Here is a 14,811-nt window from a genome sequence, read left to right on the forward strand (position 1 = left end):
TGGGTCCCCCGGTCAGTGAGCATTTCCTGGGGAAAACCCACTCGGGAGAAAATCTCCAGCAATGCGGTGGCCACCTTGTCAGCCCGAATGGACGACAAGGCCACTGCTTCTGGGTACCGGGTGGCATAGTCCACTACCGTCAGTATGAAGCGTTTCCCGGAGCTTCTGGGGATGGCCAGCGGGCCGACCAGATCCACAGCCACCCTCCTGAAAGGCTCATCGATGATGGGCAGAGATACCAGTGGGGCTTTGGGGTGTGGCCCCGCCTTCCCCACTCTCTGACAGGTTTCACACGAACGGCAGTAGGCAGCCACATCGGCCCCCATTTTTGGCCAGTAGAAATGCTGGTTTAACCTGTTCTTGGTCTTAGCGATCCCTAGGTGTCCGGCCATCGGAATCTCATGTGCGATCCGCAACAACTCCGTCCGGAACGGATAGGGTACCACCAACTGTCGGTCCCTGGGCCACGCCTCCGGTGAACCCTGCTGGACCGTGGCCCGGTACAGCCGTCCTTGGTCCCAGACCACTCGCTCCGGGTCCGAGTCCGAGGGAGGCTGTGCCGCCTGCTCCTTAAGAGCTTTCAGGCTGTCGTCAGCTTCTAACGCTGCCTGAAACCCCTGACTAGATGTGGCCAGAATCGACGAGACTGTCACATCTTCGGTCAGTACCCCGGGACCTGTGTCCTGGCCTCCACCTGACTCGGCTGCCACTTGGTCAGAAGGGGAAGAGCTATCGGACCTCCGGGAGGCCCCTTGGCTTCCAGCACTCCCACTGCGGGTGACAGCGGCCACAGCCGCTGCGACCGTGGGTCGTGCCTGCTCCTCCTCCGTTCCTGACCAAGTCGTCGGTTCAGGGAGACCGACCTGGCTTCCTGACACCCCGGTTGTGGGGGAACCATGCACCGAGATCTTACCTGGGAGCACTTCCGCTCCTGGGCCGGCCCCAATCTCACCTGCCTGTTCCCCTCCTGCAGCAACAGAACCCCGCTGTGAAATCTCTGGGGACCCCACATTTGCTGTGGTAGCCCCCACCCCACACACTGGTCCTCCCCCTGCAGCACCCTGCTCTCTGCTTATCCCTGCAGAGGGCAACAGATCCCAGCTCACAGGCTGATTACTTGTAGAGGCATTGTCACACCTTTCTCTGACCCCCTCCCCTGTCACAGCTGCAGCTGTGTGTGTGTCTATGGTGTCTGTGCAAGCAGAAATATCAGAGTTCACTCCCCCCTCTCTCACATCATTCATAGATAACACATTAACATTGTCAGGAGTCATGTCCGTACTGGCTGAAGGTTCAGCCCTTGGTGGGGGCCCAAACTGGGAGGTTATCTGCCCCAAATCTGTCCCAAGTAGCACGTTTGCGGGGATCCGATCAGTTACCCCCACCTCCCTCACCCCTCGCCCTGCGCCCCAGTCCACATAAATGTCAGCAACAGGCAGCGCCGGGTCAATGCCTCCAATCCCGGAGACAGCGAGGGTTTTTCCAGGGATCAAGTCTTGGGGGGACACCATCTCAGGCCGCACCAGAGTCACCTCCGAGGCGCTGTCTCGCAGTCCTATGGTCACAGACCGGCCGACGGTGACAGGTTGGAAGCTGTCCAGGGACCTACCACCACCCCCACCCACACAATACACCTTGGGCAGCCCTTGGGACGGGGACGGAGCCTTGGGACGCTGAGGGCACATGGCCTTGAAGTGTCCAGGTAGGTTGCACTGGTGGCACCGTCTTGGCTCTGCCACGGGCCTGGAGAGGGGAGTTGAGGGGGACACCCCCTGCAGTCTAGGGGCAGGTGGGGCAGTCGCAGAGTTCATCTTACCCCCTCTCCAGGTGCTGCTGGTGGCTGCTCTCCTGGCCTCAGGAGCCCGATTGTTGGTGTAGTCATTGGCCAGGGCAGCTGTAGCCGTTGACCCCTTTGGCTTCTGGTCTCGGATGAACTGGCGGAGATCCTCAGGGCAGTTCCACAAGAGTTGCTCCGTGATGAACAAGTCCAGGATCTCCGGTCCGGTGGAAAGCTGCAGGCCTTGGGTCCAGTGGTCGGCAGCTCGGGCAAGTGCCCGCCGGTGGTCAGCCCAGGAGTCCTTTGGTCCCTTTTGCAGGGTCCGGAACTTCTTGCGGTAGGACTCTGGAGTGAGGTTGTACTGTTGGATCAGGGCCCGCTTGATGGTGTCGTAGCCCTGATCTGCCTCAGCAGGCAAGTCCCCAAGGATATCCAGGGCCTTACCCCTTAGACGGGGGGTCAGGTATTTGGCCCACTGATCCTGTCCAGATGGTGCTGCAAGCAAGTCCGTTCAAAAGCAGTCAGGAAAGAGTCCAAGTCTCCATCCTTCTACAGCACTGGGAAGTCCTCAACACGGACCTTTGGAAGTTTGGTGTTTTGAAGGTCACATGTGGCTGATGAGGGCCGGAGCTGAGCTAGCTGCAGCTGGTAGTCACGGTCTGCCTGTCGCTCTCGCTCTTCACGCGCTGCCTGCCGCTCCGCAGCCTCACGCGCTGCTTGCCGTTCCGCAGCCTCAGCGTCACGCGCTGCTTGCCGCCCACGCTCGGCCATGAGTATCTCGTAGGTATCCCGGTCTCCAGCCATAAGCCTGGCCAAGGCAGCTTGAAGGAGGGCCTCTGCACCTCTCAGGCCGGAGGGATTGGCAAGTGGTGATCTGCGGCACGCTGCAGAGCCAGGTGATTCACTGTCCATTGCAGAGCGGAGGGCTGGCATCTGGCTCGTTGAGGACCCTTGGGTGAGCTGCTCCTCATCTTGTCCAGCAGTGCCAGGTTGTGCAATGTCCTCTGCAGAGCTGTTTTCTGGCGTCGAACTCCTGGAGGACTCGTGGGCAACCTCCTCATTACTGTCCACAGCACCGTCCTCCCTCTCTTCGGCTCCTGCTTTAGCATTGGCCAGTTGCATAGCTCTGCTCCTGGTGCCATCAGCCATTCTTGCAGACTTTTGGTCACTGACACAGAACTGACACCTGATGCCTCCACACACCTTACAGTATCTGCACTCTGACACTCTAGTGTTGAGCTAGTCTGAAGACCCCAGCAGCCACAGCTGCTGCAGGCAGTCTTTAGTGTCTGGGAGTATGGGTCTCACACTCACACACACTATTATCTCGATCCCACCGCTATGCCACCAATATGTCACAAACCACCGGGGGGGTCACTCAGAAAACCCCCGCGCTGGCTACCAGTACGTCACAATCGGGGGGTAACAAGTGGGGGTCACCCCTCCTTTATACCTCCCGACCGACAGACAGAGCACGTGACGCGCTCTCTAGCGCCCCTCTTATAGTCAGGCCAATTATGGAATTGCCCGACAATAAGCAAGGAGGCCGCTATACTACTTATGCCGATTATTGAAGGGTCCCCAGTGAGAGTAGGGTATATATTCCCCCGACCTCCGCGGGCGGAATATATAAAACCTCCCCGGATCTCACTGGCCTCCCCACAATAATCCTTGGCACAACTCGCTGCCACCAACCGCTTCACGGTAACTATTAGCCGAACACACAGACGTGGGATTCAAGATCGAGATAACAGAACAGCCCAAGATTAATTATATAATTTAATCAGCCTAAAGCACACTAGAAACTACAATATATACAATAGGGAATCTACAGAATATACATATGTCAGAGTACAGTTACAGATAAAGCATGGTTTACAAACAGGTATGCAATTCAATCAGTTACCTTGTGCGTCTGGCCACAGGGGGGCGCTGTAGACCAGGTTTCTAGGAACTCCCACAGATGTTTCCTGCACGTGACTCCCAGCGAAAGAACACTGGAAAATGGCCGAAGTAGGGTTATCAACCTGGGCAAATCCAGGTCCCCTCCTACCTTCGTGACCTCAGAGGGAGCACTGCTCCACCCCTGGCTGGAGTTATGGACAAAATCCACAACATGGAATATGGCCATAACTTGGCCTGGGAGCGTCGTAGGCGGACGCCAATGCTCTCATTGTGACAGTTATGAATTTAGCTACAGAATGAGAGGTTTCATGACTTGTCTACTAGTTCCCCATTGGCTGATATCACGCCTGGGGTATTTCCCAAGCTCCCGCTCCCATAAAAAGGGTGTGCCAGCATCGTCCGCATGCGGAGACACCATTTTTATGGTTGCCATATTTATCGGAAATATGGCTTGCGAGATATGAACCATTTTTTACTGGAGGAGTTCTGTCTGGATACTTCCAAGCTTGCTAATTAGATAGCAGCTCCTACCACAGGGTCACGGCAGGGAGTCATCCTGTGTCCATTGTTCCCACATCACCTAATTTCCATATCATAGGAGATGGCCATGGGATGTGACACCTTCACAGATGCTGGACATTGAGGACAAGAAGGGAGGGGGGCACTGCCAGGGAGTGATGAGCGATTATGACTGGAAGTCATAATTCATCTTCATATCCCGGGATTTGCCTCACAAATGTCTCTTGTGAAACAACCGAATCTTAAATCAAATCCACAAATTTGCCATTGCTTCATCAATACCTTTCCAAGCAAAGTTAGTGGAACTGGCAGAGTGACGCAAAAACGTCAAAAGTCACAAAAAATTTGTGCAAGATGCCATTGAAGAATACAACTAAAAATGTCTAATGCTTAAAGGAAATCTGTCAGTAGGATCGGCCCTCCTAAGCCGTCTAAAGGGTCATGCAAGTCACAGGAAGCTGAATAGAATGAACCTGGATATCTGCGATACGATGTCTTAAGGCCCAGTTACACGCAACGACGTATCTAACGATATATCGCCGGGGCCACGGATTCCGTGATGCACATCCGGCATAGTTAACGACATCGTTGCGTGTGACACGCACGAACGACCGTTAAATACTCACCTTATCACCCATCGTTGACACGTCGTTCATTTTCAAAAAATCGTTGATTGTTGAGGACGCAGGTTGTTCGTCGTTCCCGAGGCAGCACACATCGCTACGTGTGACACCTCGGGAACGACGACCTACAGCTTACCTGCGGCCGCCGGCAATGAGGAAGGAAGGAGGTGGGCGGGATGTTACAGCCGCTCATCTCAGCCCCTCCACTTCTATTGGGCGGCCGCTTAGTGACGCCGCACGAACCGCCCCCTTAGAAAGGAGGCGGTTCGCCGGCCACAGCGATGACGCTAGGCAGGTAAGTCCGTGTGAAGGCTCCTAACGATATTGTGCGCCACGGGCAGCGATTTGCCCGTGACGCACAAACGATGGCGGCGGGTACGCTCGCTAGCGATATCACTGCGTGTAACGCCCCCTTTATTCCGGAGAAATCCATGTTTTTTTAAATATGTAAATTAGCTGCTAAGATCTATGTGGTGGACACTGGTCTGCATGAGATTCAGCCTCCAGAGGGTGATATCAGAGTTAGACATGTAAAAATTGCTTAAATGAGAGGGGGTGCACAGCTATGTAGAAAAAAATAATAATGTAAAGCTGGGTGCCACATAATGCACGGTAAAGAAAGCTATAGAAACTAAGAAGAAAATCCCATGCATATAATGACATGTAAAAATCACAGCACAGCAGAACTGAACATTGTATGTATACAAACACATTTGCTGCAGCTCTCACAGCTCTGATTGCCTGCGAGATGCAAGCTGAGGGGAACCTGCAGATTAGTGATGGGTCGCTATTGACAAAGTGCTAGCCCCCTGCTGGGAACGATGGGTACCGGCACCCAAGTGAGTCAGTAAAGTCTCTAAAGGGCTCTCACTGGTTTTGGTTTAAACTCTGGTTTTGGTCGCGGGTGGTCGGAGTTTAAGATGCTTTAAAGGGAACATGTCAACAGATTTTGGCCTTCTAAACTAAAACTAGCACCTTAAGCAGCGCCTGTGCTGCATTCTAGAAAGGTGCACATTACCCCCCTGTAGACCCCACAAATACCTTTATAAAGTCTCCCGCCCTGTATGTAAATTGTCTGGTCTGGTCCGATGGGCGTCCTAATCTGTGCCTCATATACCTCATTTTGACGTCCTCCTGAGCTGATTGACGTGGATGACGCTTTGAGTGCCATCCACGTAGGCAGGCAAAATCTCGCACTTGCGCATACACATTGCTGACTTGCGCGGGCGCACTTCGCTCTGCCCTGTTGTGGGTAGAGCTGAAAAAAAAGGCGCGCCTGCGCGAACCGGCAACTTCTCTGCGCAGTCATGTGGATGACATCACCTTCCGGCCCATAGTCCTGAAGAGCTCATTTACATATAACAATATCATGGATTTTGCTGGAGTAAAGGGTGCTTTACACGCTGCGACATCGCTAGCGATTTCGTTAGCGATGTGACACACCAGATCACAGATGCGATCTGCAGAAATCGCACATGTTACCGGCGCTATAAAACCGACCTATGTGTGATCTCGGCAGATCGCATCTGTGATCTGGCGTGTCACATCGCTAACGAGATCGCTAGCGATGTCGCAGCGTGTAAAGCACCCTTAAGACATCAGATCACAGATTTTATGATATTCTGCTTCCTATGACCTGTCTGCTCATATAGGAGGGCTTATCCCGTTGATAGATTTATTTACACCCAAAACCTCTGGGCGGAGCAGAGTCCGGACATTAGCTGGATGATGAGAATACAGTGGAACCTCGGCTTATGAGTAACTTGGTGTGCGAGTATTCCGCTATACGAGCAAAGCTTGCTGTAAATTTGTAACTCAGTTTACGAGAAAGCTTTGCTGTACGAGCAAATACTCACCGCACACACTTCCGGTTCCCTACTTTCACCGCGCTCTGACCCACTCTTGTAGTCCGCACAAACATGCGCGCACACACACACAAACACACACATTATGCTCCCCTTACCTTCCGTTCCCTCGCCGGCCTCCTGGTTCTTGTAGTTCGCCGGTAAAGGATGTGTATCGGGTAACCATCGCTACGATGGAGGAACTTCCGCTGTCAGACGCTTCTCAAAGGCAGCGCGTTGGCCAATCAGAGGCAAGTGGCTCCTGCCTTTGACATCAGCGGTCTGGCAGCGGAAGCTCCGGCATCGGTCACGATGGTTATCCGATACACAAGAACCGGGAGGCCAGCGGTGGAATGCATGTGTGGAATGGCACAATAGGGGACCAGGATGGGACATTGAACAAGTTGTGGAACAAATTATCTGAGCTTGCATTATTTCCTATGGGAAATTTTGCTTTGCTAGACGAGTAACTTGGTTTACAAGCACACTCCCAGAACGGATTGTTCTCGTAAACCAAGGTTCCCCTGTATCACTTATTACTCCACCGTTCGCACCACAACTTCCATTTCTCCAGACCTTTTCTGTATTTCTCACCTGGGCTTATTCTTTGATTGCTTGAGACATTCTTGGAAACAGTCTAAGTCCTTCCAGAGCTGCAGGATCCGCTCCTCCTCGGCAGGGAAGCTGAACATCTCCGGCACCTGATCAGCCATGATGGACGCTGCACAAAAAAGGGAGACAGTCTATGGGGTAATAGGGTCACCTATGTGATTTCGGCAGAACTACCGTATATAATAGAAAATCAGAACGAATATAACTGCAACCGGGCTATGGCGGCTAAGAAATGGACTCAGCAGCCATGCAAAAACCGCAGTATTAATATAGGCCCATTATATAACTGCAGCCCCGGACAGAACCGGACTCCAGTAACCACAGGGCCCAAATAATCACATGGAGGGAACCAACATAGAGCCTCACACAGAGCAAAGCACCCCAAACCTATAACCGGAGGGTATCTATTCCTCTATGTTCAGACCCTGCACGGTATATTCGGCCTGACTTTATGTCTTTATATGGCTGTGTTTGTTTGCCTTGGATAACTTTCCTTAGCTATCGCATTATCAAAAAATATTCTTCTTAGCATGGTGCACTATTAGGCATTTTCTCCCCTTCTTGGTTATATTATCTGGGTTTCTTATGTAATGCTTTTTTTTTGCCTATTTGATCCTTTTTGTGGCCAACTATATGATTTTATCATCCCTCTTTGGTGGGTTCTGCGATATACTCTTTTGGATAATTCTGAAATAATAGTCTGTGCAATACCTAATCTTGTATAACCCGAATTACTCCAGATTTTCTTTGTTCTATACTCCACCATAGGGTCTGTGCAATATCAATCTCTCTGTCCTATATACCCTTTGGGATCTGTGCAATATACATTTATAGTGCGGGCTGTGCAATGTATATAAGAATTATTTATATCAGCTTGAGCACACACATATGTGTGTGTATATATATATATATATATATATATATATATATATATATACACATATCTATTGGGTCAGATATATTATATGGACTTTCTTTGCACAATAGTGACCTCTGGTGGTTAACGTTGAAATATCTACATTTAAAGGGAACCTGTCACCAGATTTGGTGACTATAAGGCCCTGTGCGCACTAGAAAATGGAATTTTCGTAAGAAAATTCTGGATCCTCTGAATGATTACTGCACCTGCGGTGAAAAACTGCAGCAAACCGCACCCAAACACCGCATGCGGTTTAACCGCGATTTGGCCGCGGTTTTTCCACGGGTTGTTCCCTGCGGTTTTTGACCATTATCTATGTCAAAAACCGCAAATATCTGCAGAAAAGAAGTGACATGCAATTCTTTTTGCTGCAGAAAACATGCATCAAAACCTGTTGGTGAAAAAAAAAAACACAGTCTGCGCACAGCATTTTTTTTACCATAGGTTTTGCTAGGGAATGTCTGCAGCAAGGTTATGAACATTTTCTACAGCAAAACATGCAGCAAAACTGCAGTAAAAAATGCAGCATGCGCACAGGGCCTAAGCTGCAGCCACCACCATTGGGCTCTTATATACAGCACAGTGTGTATATAAGAGCCCAGGCCGCTGTGTAGAACGTAAAAATCACTTTATAATACTCACCTAAACGGTCGGTGCGGAGCAGATGGGTGGCTCAGTTCTCCGGGTCCGGCGCCTCCTCTTTCGGCCATCTTTGTCCTCCTTCTTCTGAAGCCAGGGTGCATGACGCGTCCTACGTCATCCACACTAGCCGGCATTGAGGTCCTGTGCAGGCGCACTACAATACTTTGCTCTGCCCTGTCTAGGGCAGATCAAAGTGCGCCTGCGCAGGACCTCAATGGTGGCTACTGTGGATGACATAGGACGTGTCATGCACCCCGGCTTCGGAAGAAGGAGGACAAAGATGGCCGAAAGACGAGGCGCGGACCCAGAGAACGGAGACACCCATCCGACCAGTCTGCACTACCCCGTGAGTATTATAAAGTTTTTTTTTTATGTTGTGCACAGCGGCCTGGGCTCTTATATACAGCATGTTAGAATGCTGTATATAAGAGCCCACTGGTGGTGGCCACAGCGTTTAGGCCCCAAATCTGGAGTCAGGTTCCCTTTAAGGTCTTTTCAACTTGTAAAAATGAATTGTTTTATCCAGGAAACACGTAATAATTGGACTGTATAAATAAGAGGACGTTCTTTGCTTATCCCCAAATTAATCTAATTTATTTGTGTTTGTTTTACCTTAATATCTTTAATAAAAATAATTGTAATCAGCAGTATTTTCTTGGCTGTGAACTCAATCTTTTGTAGGTGTTACCGTTAATGAGTTAGCCAGTAGTTCATTTTTTGGCCATTTTTTGGTGTATACTATACAAACAGCAGACAATCTGTACAGAGGACGACAGCAGAAACATGGAGGCATGAAGGGCAAAGCATGACACCTACTGCAGAAAGGGCTATGTATACATGACATACGGGGAATAACAGCTACAGTGCCTACAAGTAGTATTAAACTCCCTGCAGATTTAGCAGGTTTACACATTCGGAATTAACTTGGCATTGTGACATTTGGACTGTAGATCAGCCTGGAAGTGTGAAATGCTCTGCAGCAAAAAAGAATGTTATTTCTTTTTTTAATTTTTTTTTTAAATTGTGAAAAGTTTATTCAGAGGGTCATTTATTATTCAACCCCTCAAACCACAAGAATTCTGTTTGGTTCCCCTAAAGTATTAAGAAGTATTTCAGGCACAAAGAACAATGAGCTTCACATGTTTGGATTAATTATCTCTTTTTCCAGCCTTTTCTGACTAATTAAGACCCTCCCCAAACTTGTGAACAGCACTCATACTTGGTCAACATGGGAAAGACAAAGGAGCATTCCAAGGCCATCAGAGACAAGATCGTGGAGGGTCACAAGGCTGGCAAGGGGTACAAAACCCTTTCCAAGGAGTTGGGCCTACCTGTCTCCACTGTTGGGAGCATCATCCGGAAGTGGAAGGCTTATGGAACTACTGTTAGCCTTCCACGGCCTGGACAGCCTTTGAAAGTTTCCTCCCGTGCCGAGGCCAGGCTTGTCCGAAGAGTCAAGGCTAACCCAAGGACAACAAGGAAGGAGCTCCGGGAAGATCTCATGGCAGTGGGGACATTGGTTTCAGTCAATACCATAAGTAACGTACTCCACCGCAATGGTCTCCGCACCAGACGAGCCCGTAAGGTACGTTTACTTTCAAAGCGTCATGTCAAGGCTCGTCTACAGTTTGCTCATGATCACTTGGAGGACTCTGAGACAGACTGGTTCAAGGTTCTCTGGTCTGATGAGACCAAGATCGAGATCTTTGGTGCCAACCACACACGTGACGTTTGGAGACTGGATGGCACTGCATACGACCCCAAGAATACCATCCCTACAGTCAAGCATGGTGGTGGCAGCATCATGATGTGGGGCTGTTTCTCAGCCAAGGGGCCTGGCCATCTGGTCCGCATCCATGGGAAGATGGATAGCACGGCCTACCTGGAGATTTTGGCCAATAACCTCCGCTCCTCCATCAAGGATCTTAAGATGGGTCGTCATTTCATCTTCCAACAAGACAACGACCCAAAGCACACAGCCAAGAAAACCAAGGCCTGGTTCAAGAGGGAAAAAATCAAGGTGTTGCAGTGGCCTAGTCAGTCTCCTGACCTTAACCCAATTGAAAACTTGTGGAAGGAGCTCAAGATTAAAGTCCACATGAGACACCCAAAGAACCTAGATAACTTGGAGAAGATCTGCATGGAGGAGTGGGCCAAGATAACTCCAGAGACCTGTGCCGGCCTGATCAGGTCTTATAAAAGACTATTATTAGCTGTAATTGCAAACAAGGGTTATTCCACAAAATATTAAACCTAGGGGTTGAATAATAATTGACCCACACTTTTATGTTGAAAATTTATTAAAATTTAACTGAGCAACATAACTTGTTGGTTTGTAAGATTTATGCATCTGTTAATAAATCCTGCTCTTGTTTGAAGTTTGCAGGCTCTAACTTATCTGCATCTTATCAAACCTGCGAAATCTGCAGGGGGTTGAATACTACTTGTAGGCACTGTATACTGTATACATGACATATGGGGCAATAAAGGCTATATATACTGTATACATGACATATGGGGCAATAAAGGCTATATATACTGTATACATGACATATGGGGCAATAAAGGCTATATATACATGACATATGGGGCAATAAAGGCTATATATACTGTATACATGACATATGGGGTAATAAGGACTATATATACTGTATACATGACACATGGGGTAATAATGACTATATATACTGTATACCTGACACATGGGGTAATAAGGAATCTATATACTGTATACCTGACACATGGGGCAATAAGGAATCTATATACTGTATACATGACACGTGGGGTAATAAGGACTATATATACTGTATACATGACACGTGGGGTAATAAGGAATCTATATACATGACACGTGGGGTAATAAGGACTATATATACTGTATACATGACACGTGGGGTAAGTAGGACTATATATACTGTACACATGACATGGGGCAATAAGCAATCTATATACTGTATACATCACACATGGGGCAATAAGGACTATATATACTGTATACATGACACACGGGGTAATAATGACTATATATACTGTATACATGACATATGGGGTAATAAGGACTATATATACTGTATACATGACACATGGGGCAATAAGGACTATATATACTGTATACATGACACATGGGGCAATAAGGACTATATATGCTATATACATGACACATGGGGTAATAATGACGTTATATACTGTATACATGACACGCGGGGTAATAATGACTATATATACTGTATACATGACGCATGGGGTAATAATGACGTTATATACTGTATACTTGACACATGGGGTAATAAGGAATTTATACTGTATACATGACACGTGGGGTAATAAGGACTATATATACTGTATACATGACACGTGGGGTAATTAGGACTATATATATATGACACATGGGGCAATAAGGAATCTATATACTGTATACATGACACATGGAGTAATAATGACGTTATATACTGTATACATGACACGTGGGGTAATAAGGACTATATATACTGTATACATGACACGTGGGGTAATAAGGAATCTATATACATGACACGTGGGGTAATAAGGACTATATATACTGTACACATGCCACATGGGGCAATAAGGAATCTATATACTGTATACATGACACATGGGGCAATAAGGACTATATATACTGTATACATGACACACGGGGTAATAATGACTATATATACTGTATACATGACATATGGGGTAATAAGGACTATATATACTGTATACATGACACATGGGGCAATAAGGACTATATATACTGTATACATGACACATGGGGCAATAAGGACTATATATACTGTATACATGACACATGGGGCAATAAGGACTATATATGCTATATACATGACACATGGGGTAATAATGACGTTATATACTGTATACATGACACGCGGGGTAATAATGACTATATATACTGTATACATGACGCATGGGGTAATAATGACGTTATATACTGTATACTTGACACATGGGGTAATAAGGAATTTATACTGTATACATGACACGTGGGGTAATAAGGACTATATATACTGTATACATGACACGTGGGGTAATTAGGACTATATATATATATATATGACACATGGGGCAATAAGGAATCTATATACTGTATACATGACACATGGAGTAATAATGACGTTATATACTGTATATATGACACGTGGGGTAATAAGGGCAGTATACACTGTATATATGACATGCGCCATACACAGGTCGGGGCTGTATACCGCAGTCGCACACTGCACAGCTCTGAGCTGCTCGGTCGCCACTCACCGGTGTCTCAGGCGGGATGATGTAACGCAAAGACAGCATGAGAGGAAGCGGAAGCCGGCGGGGTGACGTCATGTGGTCATGTGTCTCTGCGGTCACGTGGTCATGTGTCTCTGCGGTCACGTGGTTGCTCGCAGCTGGTTTCTGCTTTTTGCCTGAATTCGCAGAGCCCGGAACAGGACAGTGGTCAGTGACAGTGTAGAGTACGGGGCGGCCTGCGGGCAGTGAGGTGGAGAAAAACTCAGTGTATAGCTGTGTCTAGGGGAACGGGGTGTGTGGTGAGAGGGGTGTAGAGTGTGTAGACAGTGGGGGTGCGAGGTGTGTGGTGAGGGGGGTGTAGACGGTGGGGGCGGGAGGTGTGTGGTTATGGGGGGGTGTAGGGTGTAGACGGTGGGGGCGGGAGGTGTGTGGTGAGGGGGGTGTAGACGGTGGGGGCGGGAGGTGTGTGGTTATGGGGGGGTGTAGACAGGGGCGAGAGGTGTGTGGTTATGGGGGGGTGTAGAGTGTAGACGGAGTAGGAGGTGTGCGGTGAGGGGTGTAGAGACGGTGGGGGCGGGAGGTGTGTGGTGATAGGGGGGCGGGAGGTGTGTGGTGATAGGGGGGGTGGGGGCGGGAGGTGTGTGGTGATAGGGGGGGTGGGGGCGGGAGGTGTGTGGTGATAGGGGGGGTGGGGGCGGGAGGTGTGTGGTGATAGGGGGGGTGGGGGCGGGAGGTGTGTGGTGATAGGGGGGTGTAGAATGTAGACGGCATGGGCGGAGGTGTGTGGTGAGGGGGGTGTAGAATGTAGTCGGCAGGGGCGGAGGTGTGTGGTGAGGGGGGTGTAGAATGTAGTCGGCAGGGGCGGAGGTGTGTGAGGGGGGTGTAGAATGTAGTCGGCAGGGGCGGAGGTGTGTGGTGAGGGGGGTGTAGAATGTAGTCGGCAGGGGCGGAGGTGTGTGGTGAGGGGGGTGTAGAATGTAGTCGGCAGGGGCGGAGGTGTGTGGTGAGGGGGGTGTAGAATGTAGTCGGCAGGGGCGGAGGTGTGTGGTGAGGGGGGTGTAGAATGTAGTCGGCAGGGGCGGAGGTGTGGTGAGGGGGGTGTAGAATGTAGTCGGCAGGGGCGGAGGTGTGTGGTGAGGGGGGTGTAGAATGTAGACGGCAGGGGCGGAGGTGTGTGGTGAGGGGGGTGTAGAATGTAGACGGCAGGGGCGGAGGTGTGTGGTGAGGGGGGTGTAGAATGTAGACGGCAGGGGCGGAGGTGTGTGGTGAGGGGGGTGTAGAATGTAGACGGCAGGGGCGGAGGTGTGTGGTGAGGGGGGTGTAGAATGTAGACGGCAGGGGCGGAGGTGTGTGGTGAGGGGGGTGTAGAATGTAGACGGCAGGGGCGGAGGTGTGTGGTGAGGGGGGTGTAGAATGTAGACGGCAGGGGCGGAGGTGTGTGGTGAGGGGGGTGTAGAATGTAGACGGCAGGGGCGGAGGTGTGTGGTGAGGGGGGTGTAGAATGTAGACGGCAGGGGCGGAGGTGTGTGGTGAGGGGGGTGTAGAATGTAGACGGCAGGGGCGGAGGTGTGTGGTGAGGGGGGTGTAGAATGTAGACGGCAGGGGCGGAGGTGTGTGGTGAGGGGGGTGTAGAATGTAGACGGCAGGGGCGGAGGTGTGTGGTGAGGGGGGTGTAGAATGTAGACGGCAGGGGCGGAGGTGTGTGGTGAGGGGGGTGTAGAATGT

At 49.8% G+C, this 14,811-nt stretch overlaps 1 protein-coding gene and 1 non-coding gene across 2 annotated transcripts in view; both read right to left on the reverse strand.

Annotated features, from left to right (window-relative positions):
* IARS1 (isoleucyl-tRNA synthetase 1) overlaps positions 1-13,205 on the reverse strand; it is a 150,938-nt gene extending 137,733 nt beyond the window's left edge. Inside the window, exons 1-2 of the mRNA XM_075321722.1 lie at positions 13,111-13,205; positions 7,263-7,389 (exon numbers count right to left, since the gene is read on the reverse strand). Coding sequence (XP_075177837.1) covers positions 7,263-7,381 — 119 coding nt within the window. The 5' untranslated portion in view covers positions 7,382-7,389; positions 13,111-13,205. The remainder of the gene's footprint in view (positions 1-7,262; positions 7,390-13,110) is intronic.
* On the reverse strand, positions 7,478-7,607 carry LOC142250192 (small nucleolar RNA SNORA84). The gene has a single exon (XR_012725128.1). It is a non-coding gene; the product is annotated as a small nucleolar RNA SNORA84 (small nucleolar RNA).
* Positions 13,206-14,811: the final 1,606 nt, after the last annotated feature.

This window comes from Anomaloglossus baeobatrachus, chromosome 8, assembly GCF_048569485.1.
Source record: "Anomaloglossus baeobatrachus isolate aAnoBae1 chromosome 8, aAnoBae1.hap1, whole genome shotgun sequence".
NCBI lineage: Eukaryota > Metazoa > Chordata > Amphibia > Anura > Aromobatidae > Anomaloglossus > Anomaloglossus baeobatrachus.